The sequence below is a fragment of the Sprattus sprattus genome (assembly GCF_963457725.1).
Source record: "Sprattus sprattus genome assembly, chromosome: 5".
NCBI lineage: Eukaryota > Metazoa > Chordata > Actinopteri > Clupeiformes > Clupeidae > Sprattus > Sprattus sprattus.
The window spans coordinates 22,376,986-22,403,413 of record NC_137924.1 but is presented as its reverse complement, the minus strand read 5'-3'; the positions used below and the strand labels follow the sequence as shown (position 1 = coordinate 22,403,413).

General features: G+C 45.0%; 1 protein-coding gene across 3 annotated transcripts in view; it reads right to left on the bottom strand.

The window, feature by feature from the left end:
- st6gal2a (ST6 beta-galactosamide alpha-2,6-sialyltranferase 2a) overlaps positions 1-25,670 on the bottom strand; it is a 45,253-nt gene extending 19,583 nt beyond the window's left edge. Inside the window, exons 1-4 of one of the 3 annotated variants that reach the window (XM_080838962.1) lie at positions 25,504-25,670; positions 24,303-24,401; positions 7,016-7,072; positions 5,015-6,116 (exon numbers count right to left, since the gene is read on the bottom strand). In XM_080838962.1, coding sequence (XP_080695088.1) covers positions 5,015-6,089 — 1,075 coding nt within the window. In that variant the 5' untranslated portion in view covers positions 6,090-6,116; positions 7,016-7,072; positions 24,303-24,401; positions 25,504-25,670. Of the gene's footprint in view, positions 1-5,014; positions 6,117-7,015; positions 7,073-17,991; positions 18,163-24,302; positions 24,402-25,503 lie in introns of those variants that run through there. The other 2 variants (XM_080838961.1, XM_080838963.1) reach the window with 2 other exon arrangements.
- Between the last annotated feature and the right edge of the window lie 758 nt (positions 25,671-26,428).

Here is a 26,428-nt window from a genome sequence, read left to right as displayed (position 1 = left end):
TGTGTTCAATTACAGAGGGAAAGGGCACTAAATGAATAAAACAACCCTTGAGGAACCACTTCTTAAACAGCTAATAAAGTGCTATGTTTTCTTGACCACAGCTAACACGAAACTGTTATATTTTTCTCTTTCACGGATACAAATAGAAAATAATAGGAAACATCTGTAGTCACTCGCGCACCTGCCATCATGTTTATTAGCTTTCTACTCGCTGTTTGTTGATTGGCCATCCCCTACTTACGGCACAGGGATTTTAACATCTTCCTGTCCTAAATCGATTATATTAAATTAGTATGATTGTTAATAATTGTGTCTTATTTTACCTGAAACAAATGTTGTCTTTTCTCTTTATTTTCTTCTTGGAGTATACCAGAATGCTTAATTTACATTCACATTACCTTTTTTCAGCCCTTCTGAGTTTGTAGGTATGTGTGTTAATGTTAATTTGGTACAAATATGCAATAAATTACGATGTACTGGGGAATGACCTAACATGAACCTTTGGTTTTGGCCCTCTGATTACTGTAACATTTGGCCCCCGACAAGAAAACATTTGGGCACCCCTGACCAAGGGTCTGCTACACTATAAGAACCATGACATGTATTGAATATTATAAAAAAAATTGGGTTCTATCGAGTTATTTAGATGTTTCTGATTGAACGAGAGACGTTTCATGAGTTGGAATATCCCAGGACATCCCAGCTCGGACTTTTCACAGCTAATAATAAATCACTCCGCAATGAAACATTCGCTTTGATACAATTAAACGATAACCGTTAATTCAAAGTTCTTTTAATTCCAAACCAAGACGTTGACAATGGAACAACTTTTTGTTGCGGAAAAATAATGGCGAAATAAACATTTTTTAATCAAAAACTTCGTTTTAAAATGTTAATTGGTTGACCATAAAATTGTTTTATAATTAAGCAATATAGTATGAGTGCGAGTCGGGTAGGTAAGGGATATTCCTTATTATAAGGGAATATCCCTTACCTACCCTACTCGCACTCGTACTATATTGCTTAAGTGATATGGTTTGTTTTCTTGGAGCAGAATGTCGGTGAAACACATTCTAGGTAACTAGATTAACATAAATCATAGTTGTAAAAGGTCCTGGTCCACTTGTCACTGAATGATTTTACAAGCTTCAGAGAAATCTATTGTGGTTGCTTAATACTTCTTCACTACATGAAGGAACCCCTTTCATATCATCCTCCTCTTCAAATGTCCTGATTGGTGGACACAATACCAACTAAATCATACACCCTTTTTAACCATAATTGTAAGATTTGGCATGCGCCTCTCTCTCTCAACCAAGCTCCAGTAATACTGCAATTCCTATAAGTCACCAGAGGGGGGAGACAAAAGACTATGCAGGAGATTTTGAACATGAATCTAAAAGCACCAACAGGACTCTCATTAATAAACAGATGTGTGAGAATTGTGAGGCATGCTATGAGAACAGGCAGTTTAAAACCAAACTCATCTTCAAATGATCACATAAAAGGAATGTGCGTATTGTCGTGCACATTATCTTGTTAACTAGCCATCTAGCGCGTAAAGCATGGGAATTCATAGAGAAGAGGAAAAATACAACAAGGGGGAAAGGCTTACTGTAAATAATTATCAAACACTAAAGGTTATGCAACATTAAAATGTGTTAATGGGAATATCATTTCAATTACAGCTTCTAATTTGATTTAGCATGCAGTGTCAAATCTATTATGAGGTTCAGCTTATTTCAGTCACCAGGGAAGAGCTATTGATGAATTATTCCACGAGAGAAACTCACAGTACATGCAGAGAGAGAGAGAGAGAGACAGAGAGAGAGAGAGAGAGAGAGAGAGAGAGAGAGAGAGAGAGAGAGAGAGAGAGAGAGAGAGAGAGAGAGAGAGAGTGATAAATGTTTGTTAAGCTGCCTCTCCAAATATTTATGTTTTGTCCTTGAATTACCGGACACCTGACTTTACTTTCTTCACTATATCTTCCTCTTACATTCCCACTGTTGCATGGAGGTGCGTATAATAATGCACATAAACCCTTACTATCGGTGTCAATAAATACAGCAATAATGCTGTTGCCATACACCCCCATTACCATGTATGAAACCATCAACTTCAGTTTGTAATCGACATGCATCTTCATCGGTCATAGGCTTCAGATATTACAATTTCAAAGTGCTTTAGAAATTACAGGGGTGCAGGTTTCCCAGGATGCAAGGGCCAACTTACAGCGAGATGAACAAGAGAGCAAAGTCACCACTCTTCCCCAGTCTAGATAAATACAGTATACCCATGATGCGATCTTCGAGGTAAATATTTTTTGGGGGAAAAGGATGAATGATTCTTATCTTTCTTGAAAGGGCTATACATCATAGAACAAACAATACAATACATTTTCATCACGCCAAGAAACTGGCCATCTCTCCATTCTAACTTGTTACTGTAAGGTATGTTAATGCCTGGATGTCTGAATGTCTGGCAGATGATGCAGTGTGCAGCTCTATCTATCACAAACAAGATGAGTGTTAACCCACTATTTCACGCCGATGCACATTTCACTCATCTGTAACGTGCAGTCTGGTCGCCGGCGGGTGCGAACAGCAGCTGGTTAACAGTGCGGCGCTTCCCCGGGACTGCCGGCTGTGGCGGACGCAGACTCTCTTGGGGATAAACTTCATTAGCGACGTTGCGTGAGCAACCTCTCCTCATCACACCCGCTCCACTTTACTGTTTTTCTTTTGCGTCGTCCCTTTTTGCAGTTGGGCCTTCTCTGAGCGTGTTTGTTACTCCCACACAGTAGGCAAATCAAGCACTTAATGTACATATCAAGCACCTGCACTAACACAAAATGTGCGTGTCCCCTGCATCACATGCAAAACAGTCTACCTAACACAGAGTTAATGTTGTGAGTTTGTACATCGGCAAGCAACACTCCGCAACAAACAAGGGCAATTGATTACCATTATGACACACCGCCTCTGGTGGATCAATGGTGTGGATGTGATCAGCTAAGGGCCCCTTTTTCAGCAGCATGAAACAACTAAAGCACTGATTAAAACGCCACTTCAGCCACGCCAGGCAATCAATGCAGTGCTTCAGCAACACGGAGCGACCAAACCACTTGAAATCAATGCACTACGCCACTGGGTTTTCCTCCCCCGTCCATCTGTGTTTTGGCAAAAACAGCTCTTTGCACTCTGGGTCCACTGGCAGGCCGGTCCTATGAGTATCTGACCCCGGCGCGAACGACTAAGCCTTGGCAAATGTGAAAAACCATCTGATAACCCACTGTAATGCCCATCCACTTTGGCACTATTTTGGTATAATTTGTGTCATTTTAGGCTGATACTTTTAATGCTTTCGGGGGGGGGGGCATTGAGCTCTCACGACCCTAAACACAGTTCGACCTATTCAATGCCACTGGGCAATGGATGTTCCCATGGCAACAACAAAATAGTGCTGGCATTGTCGGAGTAGCTTGATTGAGCTGGGTGCCAGATTGCCCGAGGAGATTCTGTAATCTTGCCTGCACAAAATCTTAGTAAGCAGAATGGAAGCCGCAGACTTTTCCCATTGCCGTTGTGTTGACACAACTAACAGGAACGGCTGAACAACAATGATGGCTTTGTCATTGACACAGCACTGATGCCTTGTCACATGCAAAACCTGTTTTCATGAAGTATTTGCATCCACACATGTGTACATGTATACACACGTGTACCTGATAAATGTAAAAAGTAAAAAAGATAAGTTTTGAATCCCTGCATTCCCCATCAAAGCTCCCTTTCAAACACATCAGTATCACTGGTGGTGAAGGCAGAAGGCATCATTGAAAAATTTTTAATTTTTCTTAGAGGAGGACAGTGGTAGCTCTTGAGCACCTTTCCCAGGGGAGCCAGGCCGGGGCCGGTTGTTTTGGTAGAGGGGCCAGGCAGAAGCCAGGTCCTAGCTAGGTCGTTTTGAAGCCGTAGACCCTTCTTGCATAACCAATAGGTCTACTCAAAGTTACAGCCTACAACTACACATATGCCTGCGTATGCATAATTAAGAAACACCTATGGGATATCTCGGCTGATAGAACAAGGACTTGAAGGAGAATTTGATTCATCTCAATCATTAGACTACAGACCTCAACATGTGCGCACCATATGAACTGTACACTGCTTTACAAGCAGGCACATTTGTTTTCCCCATCACTATCCTGATGGTCTAGTGCTTGTGAATGCACATGTGTCCTCTGTCTGTGTCTCACACTCAGCCTGTGTGTCACCCTCAGCCCCTCTCTGGGGAATTTCATCTGTCTCTCCTTCCTGTTCATCTCTCTCTCCTTCCTGCTCGTCTGTCTCTCCTTCCTGCTCGTCTGTCTCCTTCCTGCTCGTCTGTCTCTCCTTCCTGCTCGTCTGTCTCTCCTTCCTAATCGTCTGTCTCTCCTTCCTGCTCATCTGTCTCTCCTTCCTGCTCGTCTGCCTCTCCTTCCTGCTCGTCTGTATCTCCTTCCTGCTCATCTGTCTCTCCTTCCTGCTCGTCTGTCTCTCCTTCCTGCTCATCTGTCTCTCCTTCCTGCTCGTCTGTCTCTCCTTCCTGCTCTGTGCCCTCACTTTTAAAACCAGTCTCTCCAACTTAGAAGTCCTCTGGCCTTAGCAGAGAGAAGGCAACCGTCATATTTTAGAGATATAATACATTTAAAGTCTATATGGAGATGACATACACATGGATTTTATTGCACAGAATCGAATCTGGGGTGTCTCAAGCTGTTATTTAACTACCATAGGAGTTATTTTGTTGATTTTCCAAAACGTATTTTGTCATATTTTTAATTTTTTTAAACTGGAATTTTCTAAAAAAATTGGGGGTTTGAATGGTAAGCGGCAAAGCCGGATTATTATTGGGCCAATCACCACTTTGGTGACCTAAAGCAACACCAGTGGTAGTGTACCACTCTAAGGGATCTAACCAGAATGTCATGTCAGGTCACATACACAGCATGCTGGGAGATTTGCCCACAACTCACCGATTTCTTTGCCCAGGCCTGAGTGGAGGATGGCACCGGCGGAGGTGACCACGGCACAGGAGCCGAAGCCCGAGCCGTACAGACGCTCCAGGGAGCGGCCGGGCACCAGCGAGCGCCAGCCCAGGTTGGAGAAGGGCGGCTCAGAGCCGTCAAGCGTTTGCACGCGCACATGTCGCTTGAGTTGGCACAGGAGCTCCTTGGCACTGCGCTGCGCCTGCCGCAGGCCACTGTAGGCCACGCGGTGCTTGTTGGCGCCCAGGTAGTCTTTCATGGCCTTCTGCAGGCGCGGGCTGAGCATGCCGGCGGACACGCGGCCCTGCCACAGGCGCTGCACCACCGACTTGGACTTGGAGAAGTAGTACTCCTCCAGGTCATCCGAGTTCTCCCAGCGACCGGCGGCGTGGGCTGGGGCGGCTGTAGTTCTCCTCTTCCTCCTCCTCGGCCCCACCACCTCCCCCTCTGCCTCCTCTTCCTCCTCTTCCACCTCCTCTCCGCCAGCCTCCCCTGCTGCGGCCAGCTCCTCCTCCTCTTGCAGTTGCCGCTGCTCGTCGTCCTCCTCCTCCTCCTCAGGGATGCGGTTCTCCCGGCTGCGCACCACTCCCGTGCCGTCCGACCTGGAGGCCACGTCCTGGGTGCCAAACGCAGACCACGCGGCCAGGCTCTGTGGGTCGGGGGAGTAGACGGCCTCCTGGCTCAGCTCCTCCTGGCTGGGCTCGCCCGGCTCCAGACTGGGACCAGGCCTCTGCTCCATGGAGGCATCATCAGCAGCAGCAGCAGCAGCGGTGGTGGTGGTGGTGGTTGCTATGGCGACTTTCGCAGCTGACGCGGTGGCCCTTAGGACAGCTCGGGCCTGGGGCTGGCGCTCGAGGTGTGGGGAGCCCATGATGGCGCGCTGGTGGTTGCTGACAACGGAGGACAAGCGCCGGCTCTCGGCGTGGGCGTGCAGGGCAGAGGCGGCGCGCGGGTCCTCCACGCGTGAGTCCATGAAGTAGGAGAAGAGTGCCAGGAAGAGCAGCACCCACGCCAGCATGAGCCACAGCGCCAGGCGCCGCCACTGCTTCAGGCTGGACTTCATGGCCACGGGCCACCGGTCCGGCTCAGCCTGAAAGGTCACAGCAAAGGGCACAGTGGGGTCAGGTGCTGATCTACATGAAGTGACGCACAGCCCTTTGCAAAAGGCCTCATAGATAAAACTGAATTGAATTAAATTAATTTAACTTGTATAACATGTACAATATACTCAACAAATACATTACATTGTACAGTGTTCATATTGTATAATCCTTGTTCATATATTCATTTTTCTACTTCCCAGTGTATTTAAAAGCAAGTTTTTGAGGGATATCCAGTCTGAAACGACACGCTCGAGAGATGTTTGCCATCACTGCGGTGCGCTTTTGCTCTGAGCAGACTTGACAAGCGAAAGCCGCACGCTCAGCGTCAGCCTGGCAGATTAAGGATCTCACGGTGACTTGCCTCAAATGTAATGCATGTCTTCCGATTTCCATTCTCTGATCCCCTTCTGCACACACCCCCACACACACTTCCCATCTGCCAAACCCCTCCACCACCCCCCACTCCCAAAAAAGTCCCTGCAGGAGAGGCATCTAATTTAGGACTGAGCAAGAAGCGTTGTCTGAGTGGTCTGGGAGAGAGGAGAGGGTGCCATTTAAAGGGTGTGTAATGCGAGAAAAGGAGAAAGGGCATCTGAGTATTTTGGGGAGTGAGTGAGTGAGTTCAACCTGAACAACTGCATGAGACAGAGAGCCCTCATTGCAAACAGTAATAACTACAGGAACAGGAACATCAACAGGAAACATTACATAATCAATGCAGTGGTGGCTTCTGATTTGAGTGACATGAACTACAAGCCTTCTGATAATACTATAATAGTATAAATAATATACTTTTATGCTAATATTATTTTGGCGTTCATTCATCTTAGATGGGAGGGAGATGTGACAGTAGAGAGAAGTGCAGAGGATTGACAAGGAGACCTACCTCAACTGCTTCCACTATTTATCGTCATCCATTTACACTGAAGAACACAATGGGGCCCTGTGAAAACAAAAGTAGAGCTCATTAGTTCATTACTGTGAGCCAAATAATTACAGCACACAAACAACACAATCACAACTCAACAGAGCCATTGTCACAGTAAAAGTCATTTCCACAGTTTTGAAGTTTGGTTTATTTTTATTTTTTGTACAGTAATGCCCTATTTTTTATAGGAAAATGATTTTTAATTGCATGGTTGTAGTCATCAACTGGCAAGAAGAAATCTTCCAACATGCTGCTCAACCCTTATAACAAATGTACTCTTTTAATACAACTCGCACATATGGTTTCTTTTATTTATGAACCTCATTCTTAAAACATAAGGGGTCAATCGTTAAGAGCACTTTCAGTTTCCTGCCTGCTTTAATGTTATTACCCCCTGGCTGTGCGGCTTCCGAGTCAGCCAAACCTTCACCGTGGCCCTGCTGCTTCTCCAGACCTCCCACATCACACCCTGCAAGGCCTCACACAGTAGATACCACACAGAGACCATACCGCACGACATACAGTTTGTGAGTGTGCCCTTGACGGTACAGTGGTAGAAGTTCACCACTCTCAACAGGCCTACAACCAAGGAGTCATGTGGAAACTTTATTATGGTGTTTGAACATGGAACAGGACAGGAACGCAGTCATGGGTGATGGAGGAGAAGAGGTTGCATAAGTCCAGTTGCAGAGGGATGTGCTAATACCGAGCTGGCTAAGCTTGGAGATCAGATTGGATGCTGAACTATAGTCAAGGAATTCTGACAATGAGTTGGAACTGTCCAGGTGGGTCAGGGCAGAGTGGAGTGCCATGAAGATGGCGTCCCCTGGTGCGGTAGGAAAACTGAAGGGGGTCCAGGGCAGTGGGCAGACAGGATTTCAGCTGTGATCGAACCAGCCTCTCAAAGCACTTTGCCATGATGAGGGTGAGGGCAACTGGGCAGATGTCATTCAGGGCCAAAGCTGTGGAGTGTTTCGACATTGGCATGATGGTGGCGGTCTTGTGGGGACAACAACCCACTGATTGAACATGTCCTTGAACACCCCGGCCAGCTGCTCTGCACAGGCTCTAAGCAGGCGGCCAGGTATTCCATCTGGGCCAGCTGCCGCCTGTGCATTCACCCTGCTCATGGTGGCGCACACATCAGAGGGGGAAAGTGAGTGGCGGCTCACCATGTGGGAGATCCACTTTGAGGGGTGACCTCCTTGTTGCCTCGGTCAAAGCGAGTGTAGAAGAATTCCATCAGGGAGAGAGGCAGAACTGGATGGGGGCACAGTACTGGGTGGTTTGAAGTCTGTTATGGTCTGTTTGCCTTGCCACATGCGCCGGGGGTCTGAGGAGTTGAAGTGCTCTTCGGCCCTCTGTTTGTATGTGTGCTTAGCCTTGACGATTCCACCTCCTCAGGTTGACCCTGGCTGAGCTTGTAAGCTTCCCGCTCTCGAGACCTGAAGGCTGCATCTTTGGCTTTGAGCAGGAGGCAAACCGCTCTGCTCATCCAGGGTTTCAGATTGGAGATTTCAGATTTGTCTCGGTCCACACACTTGTTGATGCATTCCAGGACAGAGTTGGTATATGAGTCAATGTCAGGGTCTGTGGTGGCCTGGACAGCACACACACTTCAGTCTGTGTGCTGGAATTAGTGCTGAAGAGCAGAGTCAGCACCCTCCAGCCAGATCTTAATGGTCCTCATTGTGGGTTTCAATGAGCAGGCTGTACTTGGGAAGCAGGAACAACGAAAGATGGTCAGGCTGTCCCAGGTGGGGGAGGGGAGTGAGAAATATTTGTATTGTATGGCATATCTGTCACAAAGTCTCTAATGCCATGTGTTGTAATTTTGACCCCATTCTTATCTTCCCTAGAGAAAAGCGGTCACCATGTGAAAAAGTCGGATTGGGACAAAAAGCTTTAAAACTTTAATAAATGGAGGAGTTTTATACATAGTATATGTGTAGTTAGGTTAGTAAGTATATGTGTCTAATGAGCTTCAGTTGCTCACTAATTATGAAGGAACATTTTAGTACAAAACTAACAACTCTAATTACCTGAGACAAATCCAACTATGTAGATCCTCTCCTTATTGTGTAGACGTGATCTATGGTTCTATGTCCATTCGTGGTGCATGAGACATTTTTCTCAAATCTTGGAAGCACAATGGTTGTCCCCAGCAACAGCAAAGACCCCATCTGGATGCAATGTCTGCAGCTTGCCAATGGCGGCACTGAGATCTCTCATGGCTTCTGGGGCATTTGCATCCAGTGGTTCATAAACTGCGGCAGGAATGATGCATATACACACTTATGGTAGAAAACCGGTTCTGTGCTTAATAATCAGGTATTCTTGATCAGCAGAACGATAAGTGTCAGCAAGGGCAGAGTCTGTGTGCACACATGATTTCTACAAGTACATAGATGCATTAACCACCGCCTCTGCACGTGTCACATAGCACAGAATGCTGGCCCTCAAGGGCTTTCTCATGCCGTCATGAACATACATGTCATGCTTCCCTCACTTGGGATAAACATCACATCCTTTTGTGTGGAGACATGCTTATGGGAAAGGACGCATTGAGTAAAGAGTATGCGGGTTTTGAATGCTTGGTTCACATGACCTTGATTTGAACCTACAGCTTGCGTAACACGCACACAGACACCCTTGACTGGGCCCTTCAGCACCTGAACAAGGTCAGCATCCTGTGTGTTTTCCACCGGGGGCACCAAGGATGTATGTCCTGCTGTATTCAGGAAAGCCTTGTGTCGGGTATCTGGGAAAGCCTGCCACCCACGATAGATGGCCGTCATTTAGCGCTGCGCTCTGTTTGTGCAGGTTAATACCAGGCTTGAGGAAACAAATGAGCCTTCAATAGCAGGTGCCCTGCCAGGAAACGTCCGATAAGCAGAACAAATGATTCAAAGGGAGCTGGGGGAGGAATTAATCATACACCTCGTGCTGCCAAATAGCCCACTGCATCTCCAGTGGAACACAACACAACACATACCACAAACACACATAAACACAAGCACTTCCTTCATACTGTCATGTTGCACGTACACACACACGCCCGCACACACACACACAAACACACACACACACACACACACTCGAACACACAGACACACACACACACACACACACACACACACACAAACACAAACACAAACACAAACACAACCCCTTTCTTCCTACTTTCGTGTTGCACGCACACATACAGGCACACACGCACACACAAACACACACACACAGATCTAGAGCACAGTGCATTTTCTTGTCTAAAATTTCATATGTTCACTACATCCCGAGGAAGCTGCTCGCCTGTACAACTGCTTATTGTGTTGCCTGATTGTCATGGCAATGCCATTCTTTCAACAAAGGCATCTCTGTTTCTGTGCCACCTAACCACATAGCTGCATAACCAGTCTTGCTCCACTGGCCAAAGGCTTTAAGGAGGTTAACCACATAATGAAAAAGGAGAAGAAATTTCATGACAATCTGAACAGCCACTAAGTAATAAACAAAAAGAAACAACTATTAACATTACAAAACAGAACAGTGGCATGTAGCTTTCAAGTATTGAAAAACAAACAATATTGGGCTTAATTACAACTTCTTATGAAGGCCTACATCTGAAAAGTTCCATGTTACTGTTTGCATAGTGTTTTTTGCAAATGTATTGTTAATCCCTGATGATCCTCCTTGAATGCAAAATTCTTCCATACACAACTTTGTCCTATCGCCAAGTCAAGGTGGAGCTGTCATCATCTTCCATGTGTTCTTCCCTGCTGGTAGGCATTCCTCTTCTTCCTTTGGCATTTACCAACAGACTAGAACACATGTGGATGTATATGATGCCCCCTGTCAGCTCTGGAAGATCTGCATCCCCAATACAATACCTTCACCGTCACCTTTTCAGAATTTTGGCATCGACTTCGTACCGAATCACCGGTTCTCGTAATCTCTAAAAAAAAGAGAGTCACGTAAAGTAACGACTCTGGAACAGATCTGTGCCTTACATGGCACGGATCCACTAGACAAGAGTCAGACTTCAGCCAGGTCCATCTAGCTGTCGTCAGCTATATGGCTTTTAATGGGCCAATACCGGAGAACCACCACGTGAAGCACTAAATTATGCACCATTATGTGAAAATACCTCCCAAATGGGGTCAACGGCTCTTATAAATGTAGGGCACATCTTTCCATCTCTTCTAACAGGAAGCCTTTGAACGTGTCCGGCTAACGCAGCACATTGCCCGTCTCTCAGAATGCTCTGGCTCCACGGGACTTTCCCCCTGACCTGCTTTGATGCTCCAGACTACTTTAGGCAGATATTCGAAGCAAGCAACACCCTTGGAGAGGCAATGAGGCAAACACTCTGAGACCGAGGAGAGAAAGGGTAATGAGAGACAGAAGGGAGGGGGAGAGAGGGAGGGAGAGAGAGAGGGAAATAGAGTGAGAGAGAGGGAGAGAAAGAAGGTGGGACTGAGGGAGGAAACGAGCAGCAGGAGGAGAGGGAGAGAAAGCTTAGAAATAGGGAGGGAAGGAAGGAGAGAGATGGAAGGAGAGAGTGATGGAGAGAGAGTGCACATGAACAGCAGGAGAAGAGAGTAAAAGAGATAGAGGGGGAGGGAAAGAAGAAGAGAAAGAAAAAAAGCAAGTGAGAGAGAGAGAGATAGAAACTGAACAGCAGGAGCAGCAGTCTTAAGTGGTATCAGAGCCTTGGCCCTGGGGGGGTTAATTATGTGGTCACTGATGAACTATAGAAGAGGAGAGCAGACAGAGCAACTCCTCTGACACAGCCTCTCTACACACAGGCAGAGGAGAGGAGAAGAGAAGAGAAGAGAAGAGAAGAGAAGAAGGGGGGATGTGCCTCTGCTGGGACTGGCCCACAGACCTCTGTGTCAGAGACAAGCTTACCTCAACACACTTGATTAGAGCGAGGGGGATATATTCACCAAAGGTTGAAGGGAAATCAATACAACAGAAGCTCCTGGTAAAGATGTGCGGGACATAATGTGCTATGGTGCGATGCTGGACATGTGGCTGAATAACTGTGTGTGTGTGTGTGTGTGTGTGTGTGTGTGTGTGTGTGTGTGTGTGTGTGTGTGTGTGTGTGTGTGTGTGTGTGTGTGTGTGTGTGTGTGTGTGTGTGTGTGTGTGTGTGTGTGTGTGTGTGTGTGTGTGTGTGTGTGTGTGTGTGTGTGTGTGTGTGTGTGTGTGTGTGTGTGTGTGTGTGTGTGTGCGCGTGTGTGTGCGTGTGTGTGTGTGTGTGTGCACTGAATAAAGGCAGGCAACGAAAAGATCTTCAATAAAGAGTTATAAGAGAAAGTAAAGAAAACTAAAACCACAACAAATCATATAATCCTGATATAATCACACCACTTTTCCATCTTGTTAAGGGTATCATTTAGAAGTGGCCAAAGGAAAGACAGCTGGGGTGTTAGTGTGATGGTGACACTGCCTGTGCAGCATGGCTGCTACAAGACCAAGAGGTTTGGGGGGGAGAGGAGAAGAAAATGCAAACATCATTAGAGTGAACTAAAGCCAGGATAAATGAGGGATATAAATGAGTAGAAGAAAGAGAGAGAGAGAGAGAGGGACTGAGAAAGATGAGACATCAGTAGCAGACACAACACGACTCTGAGAGCAAGCGCCTGAAGACTTAACAGCCACAATGAGAGAGAGGATGTAAAGGAGTGAGTGAGTGAGAGAGTGAAATTGAGAGAGGGAGTGAGATTGAGAGAGAGAGAGAGAGAGAGAGAGAGAGAGAAAGGGAAGAGTGCAGACTCTCACTGAACCGTGTTACACAGCACATTCACTGCATTATTCAAGAGCCCTGCAGTAGTCGCACACGCCCCCCCCCCCCCCTCATCCCCCACCACATCACTCCAAGTGACATTGTGCCTGTTCACCTCATTATGCAAGTAAGTCTCTCTCTCTCTCTCTCTCTCTCTCTCTCTCTCTCTCTCACACACACACACACACACACACACACACACATGCACACATACACGCGCAGAGAGCACAGGGCAAGAAACCCATAATCCACTCCCTGACCACTTGAGTGTCAGGAAACACCTTCAGTGTGAAAGACATGGAGAGTCACAACCCGACACAAGGCCTGTTTACTCCCGACCCAGTCAAGACGATTGGGTTTCCCCACAGACCCCAACAGGGCCACAGCTTACAACTACGACAACCTCACAGTTACATTTCAGTCCATAGTTCTCTGTAGGTTGGGGAAAAAAGTTAAAAAAATAAATAAAAAAAGTATATCATCCCATTTCACAGACATTTTGCTTGTCGGCATAGGGTTCCCTGTGTTTTTAAAGAAAACTAAGTATTTCCAACCACGCCTGTTTGTGCAGGTTCATTTTCGGCTTTTGGAAAAAAATGAGTCTTCTAAAGCAGGAAACGCCTGAACAAATAATTCAAAAGGACCTGGGGGAGGAAGTAATCGTGTTTATCACTTATTAACTACGCCTCTAGTTTGAGGCTCAAGCACTAACTAGTCTGTTGGGGAGGGTAAAGATATTTAACACCAACTCAAACACTAACTAGTCAATTAGCAAACTCAAATGTTGACTCATTCCTTCACGTTTCTCAGGGCACTGCTCTAGCCCAGTTTAACATTGACATCAAATCACTCACCGCCACGCACTTCACTGCAATCTCACATTGGAATATTCACCATACAAAGCAAGGGCTCTTCACTAAAGACGGAAGGCATGCAAAGGTTGAAGAGTAATCAGTATGACACCGTGCATGAATGTGCAACATCTGCACAATACCTTTACACGATACACCCACCTTTCACCACATCCTTATGCAACAAAACTACAGTACGTGAATTTTAACTCGTAACACACCCGGAGACTGGCTAGGCATCACTCCTTTGCACTTGGAAGGTGAGGAATGCAATTCAGTCATATGCCCTTCACCATCTATAGATTGGATATATAGATTATTTTTTTCTCAGGCAGAAGATCTATGGGGAATATGAGGGTGGTGCATATTCACCAACACTCCACAATCCAGGCCTTCAATCTCACTTAAATGGCCATGAGTGAGGTACAGTAATCCAGTTGCTGATAAATCATTGTGCTGTAAATCCTCCAGTCCTGTTACACATCATGTGTAATGCCCTTCCACTAAATCAGCCAATCGCATACGTCACATACGTCACACATGTGGCGATCATCGTAGCTACGTAAGTCATCCAGAGAAACAGATGTAGTAAGTAAAGCCTGGGTCAATGAGTCAGCTGAGGGTGTCTGAACTCAGACTTCAAAGTCCACTGCACGTACACTGTATGACGCCACACTTATTCCAAAGAATAACATACTCTGATGCCACAAAGATAGATCAAGATAACTGTCTGTGTTGCTGATCTAATCGGCAGCACTGCTTAAAAAAAACAAAAGATAAAAAATAATGTAGTGGGCATGTTTTTCAAACTGTGTGATTAGACAAGACAAAGTGAAAATTGTACACAAGCAGGCACATCCCAAACATCTTGAAATTCATTTATTTTGAGCACAATGGTAGTGGCCTTCATTTGCACAGATATATAAAACAAAAGTTTAGTGGTTAGTTTGTCCTAGCCATTTCTTGAGAAAAAAGGGCTGTATATGTTATGTCTCTGTGTGTTTTTCTCCCCTCAAAGGCAACGCTGCCTATTGCACCTTTAACACTGTTTGAGGGCCAGCAGTAATGAGGGCGACTTCAGAGAAGGGATGGAGTAGCGCACATCTCCAGTGGGCTCTCTCCCTATCATTAATTTGCACTGCCGTGGTCTGAAAATCCAATTCAGAAACCAACAGGCTTCAAATGGATAGCTGTTTTTTTTACCCTGCAATGTTTCTAAGACAGAGAGACTCTGTGGGGAATGCAATAGATGGAAGTGCTGTGTCTTCCACCAACACCTCAGAATGACTTCTGCCTTCAGTTCTCCTCAATGCGCAGCACAAACACAAGACCAAGCTAAGCCGGGCCAGGCCGGGCCACAGAGGGAGGGTTCAGCCCACTTAAACGCACACGAGTGAGGGGAGGTCCTTGAGTATCTTTCAAACGCAACTGCCTGCAGTGGACTGGAAAAATGTCTTAAATAAACCAACACAGATTTCAGCGGGCGAGGAGGAACGAGGCAGCCATCTGTACTGGCACAGGAGTAAGAAAGAGACAGATAGAAGAAAGGCAGGAGAGAAAAGGAAGAAGCGAGAGAAGAGGGAGACACAGATCGAGCAAAAGAAATTTAGCAACACCTCCCCCCCCTTCACCTTTTTTATGCAAAACAAAAACACCATCTTTGTTGGCTTTCGAGACAGGGAAAAGGAGAGACAAACAAATGAGATGTCCAAAATAAACAGGCTGTGAAAAGGAAAGAAAAAGTGGCTTCTTTTTCTGTACCAGGGGATGGAGAAAAGCGTCGGATGCTAGTGCCAGCCCCTGTGGATGAATTCACACCTCCCTTAGCAACGCAAACCCCGTTCCCAACGATCCATTATTCATCTCCACTGTCTGACACTTCAGTCGAATGAATCTATGCTAAGCAGTAGCGGTATTAGCATAGATGAGTTAGTTGGGCCAGTTATCCTCCGATGATACCCCTCTCTCTCTTCCCCATGTTCCCTCCCTCCCTTTCTTTGCATTGCAGCCCTGACTAATGTGACTCTAAAAAGGAGGGTGAGTCGAGGGGATGAATACATTTGATTCACCTGAGCAGCGGATGCTGAGAGCTAGCATGGAGAAAATGTAAGCGAACACCACTTCCACATAACTACCACCCTCCCACCCCCCGCCATTTTATCGCTGATGAAAGGATGTGTGAAGCATCCATTTAAAAGAGCTTAATCGGCTGGCTGGCGTGTCCTGTGTGCGCCTGCTCAGGGAGACGCATTCTCTCCAATGCTTTTTAAGAGGTCTTCAAAACAGGATGGTTAGCCTCTGGCATCAATAGCCCACGCTTGATTGAAGTGATAAAATACCTGGTGTGAGTGTATTTGAGAGTGTGTGTGTGCGTGTGTTTGTGTGTGCCATGTGTGTGGTTGCGTAGGCTGCATCCAGGTATTTGGCAAAACCATTTCTTATCAGATGATCTCACCTGGATACTTTTCAAAGAGCCCACACGACCTTGAAATAATGCAGCCCATTATAGCCTTGGGGCTTTTACAGGAACTATTAGCAGCATTGAAATTCATCCCAGACCACTGGAAGTACAACGCAAGGAGGAATAATTAAAACTTCCAGAGCACAAGGTGTTTCATTAAAGGCCAACTTTGTGTGTGTGTGTGTGTGTGTGTGTGTGTGTGTGTGTGTGAGAGAGAGAGAGAGAGAGGAGGGGGAGAGAGAGAGAGAAAGAGAGAGAGAGAGAGAGAGAGAACAAGACGTAGTGTGCCAGTGCATATAGGCACAAATTCCTCCTCTTCCTTTTCTTCTGCACACAAAAGCAAAAACTTGAAGGAAACACATTTGCACAGTGCACACCAAAGCAAGAAATGCACCCTCCAGACACCAAGACATCAGGAATAATAAACTTTACGTTAAGCATACCACAAAATATTTACAAGCTAAATAAAGCTAGCTAAACAAACACAAGCCCCTTGCTTAATCCTGGAAAAGATGGCACACAGGGCATTCTGGGTCTCCATCTGTTACTGTGTGACCCCCCCACCCACACACACCCCACCCCAAACAGCCTGCAGAGAACCACAGGTAAACACCACATCTCGTTTGGTCTCAAACAGCCCAATAACTAATGAGCCATAACAGGCTAAGTATCTATCTGCATGCATAAATAATACGTGTATAGATCTGTATCTGTACACATGCCATTATGCTTGGCTAGAGTAACGGGCGAGGGCAATGCCAACCCACTGATACAGGATAGTAACAGGATATCTCAAGCAATCTTGGAGTTATTTACGACCCAATCCTGACCTCAACAAAGAGGAGATAAGAAAGACCTACCATGGCAAATTGTTGTTTGCTGACTTCCACAGGAAGCTGAGTGACATTTTAGCAGAGAGCAGTGACCACATACCACTAAGTGCTCAATCACAGACCTCCCAATGAGATGCCAATCAAAGACAACTCGCTTAAAAAGGTGTTTCAACTAAACACTAAAATGGGAGGGAGTGTCAGACACAAAGAGCTTTTAGCAGTTGTTTTACTTTGTTATTGTTCAGTGGCATATTTGTTTCTATTTCTGGAGGACTCAATGTGTCACTCGCGAGTAGAAATTCCCAGTCTTAGATTTCCTATTATGGTGATACATTTTCAAGCGCTGCATTTTCAGACACTGTGGAGGCACTGATATGTGGCGCGCAAACACCAAAAACAAAGACACACACTCACACACAAATAAGTGGCTCCACATCATCAAGCTTTCAAGTCTCCACAAGCCTCTCCATAACAGTGGAGTGCAAAAACCAAAAGGTACCTGAAGAAGCCAATCTGACACCTACTATTCAAAGACCTGAGTCCTCTCCCTGTCTGGGATGAAAGGGCATAGCAATACAATTACAGCAGGTGATGAGACTCACACATCTGAGGGATATCATCACGATGCTTATTTCTGTCAGAGTTGTCATAACAGACTGTTTAATGTTGGTATTTATAAGGCATCTGAAAGGATTTGTGATATAACTGTAATTCATTACAGTGAATGTGAATGTTCATTGCAAACCAAAGAACCAAAGTAAGAGTCGTCCTACAGCAAGACTAGCAAAAATGTCAAGTCAATCAAGTCAAATGAAGGTGGGATAGGTTGTAATGAGAGGAAAGAGAGGAAAAGGGCAAATATGAAGACAAATCACACGCTGAATGAAAATCGAGCTCTACTCCACATATGTGAAATCTCCAAAAGCATCCTTCCTCGGAGGGGAAAACTCCTCCTCGAAAAGATCAACTCTATCAAGAAGTAATTACCACTGTTTACGCACCTACTGCATTCAGCACTCCAAGAAAGGCCACCACAGAACGTCCACCGAGGCCAGTGGCCAATTAAGCCTTCTGCCGACGCAGTCCCGGAGAGGTTTCCAAGTAGTGTCAGTCCGAGGCATACAGTGCCAGCGGGGCAAAAAATAAATTGAACTGGCACCCAAAAAAGACAATCAAATCATTTATGTGGTAGTCCTCTGGGAAGTTCTTTAATGGCTTAGACATCAAAGAGGAAGTGAGAACGGCACCTTCTTGATTTTGCTGCCAACACGGATTCTAAATGGGGAAGTCTTCCAGCACTTTTCAGTGGAGGGCTAGCAGATATGCTGTCGGTCGGACTGGATGTAAACAGCTCTGTCTACGTCAGTACAGGCTTTGCCAATGTGGTGCATCAATACCAGCTGACCCACACAACAATGAACCCTGGAACAGATCTGAACCAGTCTGGGTTCAAAGGGGAACTATGAGTTCCTTACCCTAACACTATCCCTAACCCAAGGAGAGGGAACCAAACATTTCAACTTCCTTCTCTGGAGCTAACAGGATACTTAATCATTTGGAATTATTTACAACTTCCTGGTCAGCACTTGTTTTTTTTACTAGATTGCCCACATGTCAATTGTTCATAGATAGGGCATCTCTGTCCTCCTGTGCCATGCTTGATCAACTATGCAAACGGGAGCTATAAAATGAATGGTTTTGGTGGAGGATTTTGGAGGACTGTTTTGCATGTGAATGGCTACTGGAGAGTAGGGGGTTGTATAGCCCAGCCATAATGGGTTTGAGATGTGCACTGATTTGGGATCGTATTCAAAGAGTCTGATATCTGATATCTGTTCAGTGCAGAGGGCTGCATTCTCTCGACCTGACATCAGACATGCGTTCTGGCACTTGTACTTCAGCCAAGGGGAAGGGAGAGCTCGTTTCAGCCATCATAGGCCCTGTCAATCACATGCATAATCCAAAACCTCAAGCAAGGCTATGTAATGAACACACACACACACACACACACACACACACACACACACACACACACACACACACACAAACACACACACCTACTTGTAACATGTTGACAAGGTTTTCAGCATGTTTCTATATAAACTTTATGTATAGCACATCCACAAACAGCGGAAGGCACATAATCACACTCAGGCTATTTCCCTTTTGCCCTGCTTTGGAGCCCTCCCAACATGGCAGCTTTGCATATCTCCTGTGAAGGCAGTCATCCACTCTTCCTGGCCAACATCTCCAACCTTGCCGGAATGTGAAAGCAGAGAGGATTAGAGTAAGGGTGCACCAAATCTCTCTCAACCAGATGGGCCCCTATGTCAGGGCTCCCTAATACCAGGGAAAATGACATCATCTGTCATATTACAGAATCGCCTAGACTGCACATACTGGCCACAGTATCACAGAACTGTAGAATGTACAGATTCTATACTTCTCACCTACTTCTATGTCATGCAATGTGCTGACGTTCTCAAACCGGACAGTCAAACAGGAACTGTCCCTCACCGGTGACAGTAAAAACACACCAGGCCTATTGTTCACCTTATGATTGACTGTTACAAAAGTGCTGCTGAATCAGACCTCAAGCGGAAATGTTTGGACTACTTTTGACCACGTCTGTTTTCGTGTCTGTTTCCCAAAGCCTGCAGCACACAGATGGCACACACTGCTCTCACTTCTGCTCTTTATTGCAGAGGAGGTGTGGGTGCTTATCTCTCTAACTGTCTACCCCACATCCTCCTCTCACTCTACCTCTCACTCTACCACACACACACACACACACACACACACACACACACACACACACACACACACACACACACACACACACACACACACACACACACACACACACACACACACACACACACACACAGCCCCCTCGTACCCTGCACTCATGTTGCCCTCCCATCTGTTTTACAGGATTTGTTGCCCAAACTTTGACCCCCAAAGACGAGTGTCCGAAGCCTGTCATCCTGGTGTGACATCTCCCATGTGGCCCATAGAAAAGCTGGTCTCCACCTGGTGTAATAACGGCAGGGCCACACACCCACACACAGACACACACACACACACACACACAGGCACAGACACACATCTCCACCAGACGCAGGGCTTATTATAGCACCCACCTGGACGTGGAGAGTCGAGTGGTGGCTGGCTCCCTCCCCACCCTGCCTCAGCCTCAGCTTTGAGGTTCAGGAGCAGGGTCTGTAATTACAGGAGCACCGGACACGTCTCAACTCACTCCGTGACAAGCCTGGGCATGGCTGACCCAGCCCAGAGGAGGAGTGGCGTGCTAAACCACCTCATGTCCCTCGACATATCCCCAGATCCAATCGAAAGGCTACCACATTCCTGGCTACGCTATCAGATACAGAGCAAGTCTATTGTCAAATTTTCTCTCCTTTGACTGCGAATGAAAACTCTGTGGATGGCAAAGAGTAGCTTTCATTCACTTGGTACTAAGTGGTTCGCTAACGCTCACCATGAATGTAACCTTCAAGTAGGAACACAAACAGCACTGAGGGAGAGATAACCAACACAAACACACTGAAACGACATGCAGAGTTTTTTGAGTAGGTGCAATACAAAGAAAATAAAACTCAGGAGAAGACCTTTGTTCCGCACAAAAAATATCCAGCTTCTGCTGTCAAGTTTTGAACAATAGAGCCACACAATGAAAATGCCACTGTGAGGGATGGCTTGACCGCTAGGGAACACTGACTCGATGAGAAATCTTTGCACACAGACAATTGTGATGGGAGAAGACATGTAGTGTCGGCGAGTGCTGGGTGGAAATTGCAGGCAATGCAGCGGACCCTGACCTTCATGGTTGCATCTTCCTCTGATAAATTACCCAAAGGCCCCAGCTCAATGACACTCTTTCAATTCGGCTAACAGAGGGTATAAACACCTTAAAATGGACAAGGCAAGCCTGTAGCCTCAGTGAGAGAAAGAAAAGAAGTACTGAAAGCACACACAGAGACTCTGCCACAGTCACATGCATAACTTTTGACATCAAGATAAAGCAAGCCGGAGAGATGACTGTGCCTTCACTATTCTACAGAAATCCAACATCTCAGAGATGGTAGAAGGATCAGCTGGCAGTAGAGGAAAAACTGGCATCATGGTTTATTTTATCGACTATCCACACAGCTATTGTCTATGTTCAAGTATAGGATATAAAATATACATCCCATCCAGGTAATCTACATCTGTCCAGTACAAGCAATGAACATGGTGCCATTTTATAATACAATTCTTTCTTTCTGTACGGAACAAGGTTTAAGTCTGGACTGCTTTTTTAATGCCTGAGCAAGTAATTTAATTGTATAGATTGCCGGTTGTACTCCCAGGCAAACAAATAAAATCATTCTCGCTGTGAGAACACAGGCCTAATAAGCCCAGCCGTATGCTGGACTGAGTGGCAAACAGGATTAGGGATAATTAGCTTTGAGCTCTTAGCATGTGCTTAGAACACTTGTTGCAGCCATCAGCCTGCCCAGGGCAAGAGGCACTGTGGGCGATGTTTTCCTCTCTTTTAAAAGGAACTGTGTTGGCTCAAAGACAGCGTTTAGCCACTTTTTAAATGTATTTTATTATAGGTTGTGTGTTCTTACTATGTACTGTGGCACTCTGAGATACAGCTGAATGTAGAGTGTGCTATACATTAAATGAAATATTATTATTACTTGGGTTGGGTTTTTCGGACAACTATGAACTGTTTAGGGCAGGGGTGTCAATGTCGTTTTCACCCTGGGCCACATCAGCATTACGGTTGCCCTCAAAGTGTCGGTTGTAACTACTCCCTAACATATTATTAAATAACTGTCTCTGCATTTGATATTGTTTGTTTTAGTGTACAAATATTGTTCATGCATTTAAAACTAAACATAAACTTTAGGGTGAGCTTAAGTTGACTAATGACACAGTGACACCTGTGTAACACTTTAAAAACTAGGTCCAAACAATGTAATCACTGCTTTTGAACTTCACTAAGTGAAATGCGCTCTCTCTCTTTCCCTCTCATTTCAAGGTAGGGGATGGGAAAAAAGCAACTTCAAAGCCTCCATCCCCATGCCTCCCCCATTCAGGATGGTTATCTGCGTCCGTGTGTTCAAGGGGAATGACTGGTAACTCTTCTCTCCTGATGTTTTAAATGTTCATAGCAACGCACACATACATACACACGCACGTGCACAGAGACGTACGTCAAACACACACCGGTCAACTGAAATTACACCCCCTACCTCCTGGGGAGAGTTCTGGAGCAGCAGAGTCGTGCAGACACTTGACAGGCCATAAATGCAGCGGCGGTTGGTGACGCGTGTATCCACCGCTCTACTGGACAGTCATTTTTCATACAGAGCAGACGTACCAGTGCCACTCGCCCATTGAGTACGGGACAAAGCGGTGACAGAGGGGAGACTGATAGCATGAGAATTACAGTCTGACTGTGTGTGTGTTTTGTGTGTGTGTGTGTGTGTGTGTGTGTGTGTGTGTGTATGTCTGTGTACGTGTATGCGTGTGTATGAGAGATGAAGTGTGAGAGGGTGTTTGCATTGTGAGTATGTGTGTTTGTGTGAGTGAGTGAATGAGAGTTAGCAGTGACTGGCCAAGTGAATAAAACATTTAAAAACCTTATTCTTTTAACTCAGATAGTGTTCCAAATTTGGTGGCACAATCAGCAGAAATCTTCCTTTGTGAAATACACTCAGCAACAATATCTATGCATTTTGTTTCCTAAAACCTTGATAAAACATGATTTTGTTGAAACATCTGTTTTGGGATGTAAAATGAGTGCCATCTGATGTATATCAATAACCTGACCAGTAACCCCAATGTGTGAAACAGTGCAAACTCCACTCATGATATCAGCCAATACAGTCTTGGATTACTAAAACTGGAGCTAATTTAAAAATATGTCATGAAATGTAAGTCAATTATCTGTGATGTCAAAATAGCAGAGTTACGAACAAGCTGATGGAATTGATCTGTTTTCGGTGGAGTTAAAGATCGCAAGTTAGCAGTGAGATGAAGGGCCTAAAATCTCACATTATTTCAGCATTTAAATGCCATCACACTGTCTTAATGTGGGGTCAAATGTAAAGCACACTTGTGTGTGCTGTGCATGAAAGGAATGGATGAAGAAAATATGACATAGGGTTGAAACATGACATAGGGTTTCATGACAAGGCATACTGATGGGGTTGTCTGAATAAGACAATCCAGATATGGATACATTGTATTAAATGATAATTGTAAAGAAATGGCTTCAGGTTCTGAGAAGCACTTATGTGCTTCAAACTGTCCAAAAAAATGCTTCTCGGGGTAAATGTATGACCAGATAAAATGATACACAGACTGCATGAAATATTTTTTTGTGGCTATGAATTTCGACACGCACAACCCAAAGTTGGGGGTGATGGTTAGATGTCCTGAAATTAGACTTGGCAGTTGTCATAAACTTCTGTGTGAGTCTCAAAAGAAGAACTAAATGTAACACTTTGTATTCTGATCTCATTTATCCAGAACTGCCTTTTTATTGTGCCATGACCACCTTTCCTGTCTACATGGTGAGTCAGGCATGAAATTACCAAAACACTTATTGCAAAGTCCTGAATTAAAATGAATAAAGCAGCACCCTTTCTGCACAACCGTAAAAAAATAAATAAAAAAAACGTAGTTATAACCTGATTACAACTTATGCTTTCATTTGTCTCATCAACTTGACAGGTACCAACCTGCGTAGTAAATGAGTACTTGTATAATTTGAATTTAACACAGGAGAACAAGTTTAGGAAGTAAATTACATTTAAAGCAGACATCAATATCTCGGGCCGCTGCAATTACATCACAACTCATTGCCAGATCTGTTCTGTCCAAATCTGATCAAAGATGTAAAACTGGCCATTTTCTTCTGATAGATACTATAGATTCTGATATGAAATGGACCATGGACAGCTTCACTTGCAGAGTATGTTGACACATACAAGAAATTTGTTCCCAGTCATTGGTGTCTCTCAAGGACAAAGGGTAGACATATTGAAAGTCCCAATGGTTAATTTTTCAACATGGTCTCTGACAAGAACAGCGGGAAGCTAAATTTCACAGGCAGTATATTCATTAAGGTCATGCTGTCAAAACACCTTGGTTAACTCACTGTCAAAACTACTCCATCATTAAATGTCAGTTAATGACTGTAGGCTACAATGTTGAAGCCCACAAACCACACATACAATATGTGCAATGTGTCATGGGGAAAACACAAGAGTGAACAATAATATTCAGCCAGTACCTGAAAACTTGAAAAGTAGACCACTGTCCTCACGTATCAAGGGAGAACACATTACTAATCGTCAAACGAATTGAATGGAGGGGGAAAACACCAATTTTACTGAAAGGAAATAAGATACAGATCAGAGGACATGAAAGGAAATAGGATTAAAATGTGTCTACGGGAACACAGGGAACATCTCTATCTCTCGGGTGTTTCTTTCACACGTCAAGCACAACAATTTCAAGACATAAGTATATATCCTACTCGTGCCACCTACACTTAGAAGAAGGCCTACAGTAAACTGCCTATGTATTGAAATGTCAAAGGAAAGTGTGGCGCTTTGACACTGTCATCGTAAAAGAGGTACATTTACGAATAACCATGGTGACGGGATTACAGGAAATAGCCACTAATCCCAATACAAAAACGTGCAAAGACTAAGAGCTAGGCTCATTACGACCTCTACGTAGTCCACAGGCTGGATCTGAAAAGGCCATTGAATGCAGGACAACAAAGATCTGCCTCGTGGTAATTTGAAAGGACATTACTGATAACCTGGTTGCCCCTCTTTCGGAGTTCGTATCTAACCCCTGTGCAATTGCGGCTGAGCGCCCGAGTGGCTTGAGTCTAGGCTACTCTACTCCATACCCGCGATTCGCGCCACAGACAAACTAATTCAAGCGTTTCTTCACCCGTGCGTAGCCTACTGTTATCTGATGTTTGTTGAATGCGACAGGCAGTGTCCATGAAGCCGAGAGAATGAGACTTATTTCGGCATTGTACTTGTAATTTTGATTTCTCTAACGAGTTCTAACCTGATAAGGAAACAATTATGACAAAGGTTGGTTTCATTTCATGAACAGCCGGTTGCAGAATACCAAGCAATGTCTGTAGTTAGAGGAGGGGGCTGCTATATGCACCTTTGAAAAGGCTTTCTCGGTGTCCGTTCACAACATGATAGAGCGACGAAATGCTTTATCACAAATGCAGATACCATTTGATGAAACCAATGCATCCTTAATGGAAACGTTCACCTCATCTTAACAGAAGAAATCAATATTGATTACATGTTTTGATATCACATGGTCCAGTTTTGTACATCCAGCATAGTTCAAATCAAAGCGGTCAAAGGCGGATTTCTATCTGTTACATCTAGAAATCTGAAGACAGAGAACAATGAAATACCGTCTCTGAGGAGAAAAAAAGAAAAGGATGTTACCTGCGAAAATTAGACCGCCATCACCGTTCCGATGAAGCGTTGGAGTAGCTGCAAATTATTGTCCGTGTTTATGGACTGCATGCAAAAGGCATGCCTCCAAGTTGATCCTTTTGATAGCTAAAACACCGCAAGTTGTAGCACACACACTCAGCATTGTCACATTGTTGTTAGCCTTTTCTTCCAGCAGCCTGTGCTGCGTGTGTTGTGGTGGGCGGAGCTAGTTGAGCCGCACTCGCAACCGCGTTACAACTGAGCAAGACGGGGTTGCAAACTTAACCGTTACAAACGATGTAGTGCTCGTTTAATGATCAAGGAGATTCATTGTGCATCAGGGCAGATATAGGCTTCAGTGCCCGGGTGTGTCCTAGGATTTATTTTTTTAAATTTGAGAAATGGAGCCAATGGAGTGGGCTGCTACTACCATAATCAGTAACGTTATTCGTTTTTTCATCGTGCCCCCCCATTTAATTTGAGAAAAGGTAGCTTGCAGTATACCGTGGAAGGTAGCCTTGAGAACATGCCTGCGCGCAAACACCACAGAGGGTGATGTGTTCACTGACATTTCTAAATAGAGTTGATGTGAATCGGTGTTTCTTGCTAAAGATTATAAATAATACTATCGTTAAGAGAACTATGGAAGGCAGACATTGTTATTCTCTTCACACTACACTACACACTAGGTGGGCCAAATACGCTAACAGAGAACTACTCACACTTCATTACGCATAGTACACAGACTCAAGCAGGATAACAGAAATGCTCACATGGATGGTAAAACAGTAGTAAAGTTGGAACAATAAGCACAGAATTAAACATCAACATTATCACAGACTCCCACACAAATCATTATGGGGTTAATATTACACACATTACAGAAGCGCACAACTCCCCTTGCATACTACAATACAGTCCAGTATATAGTAAA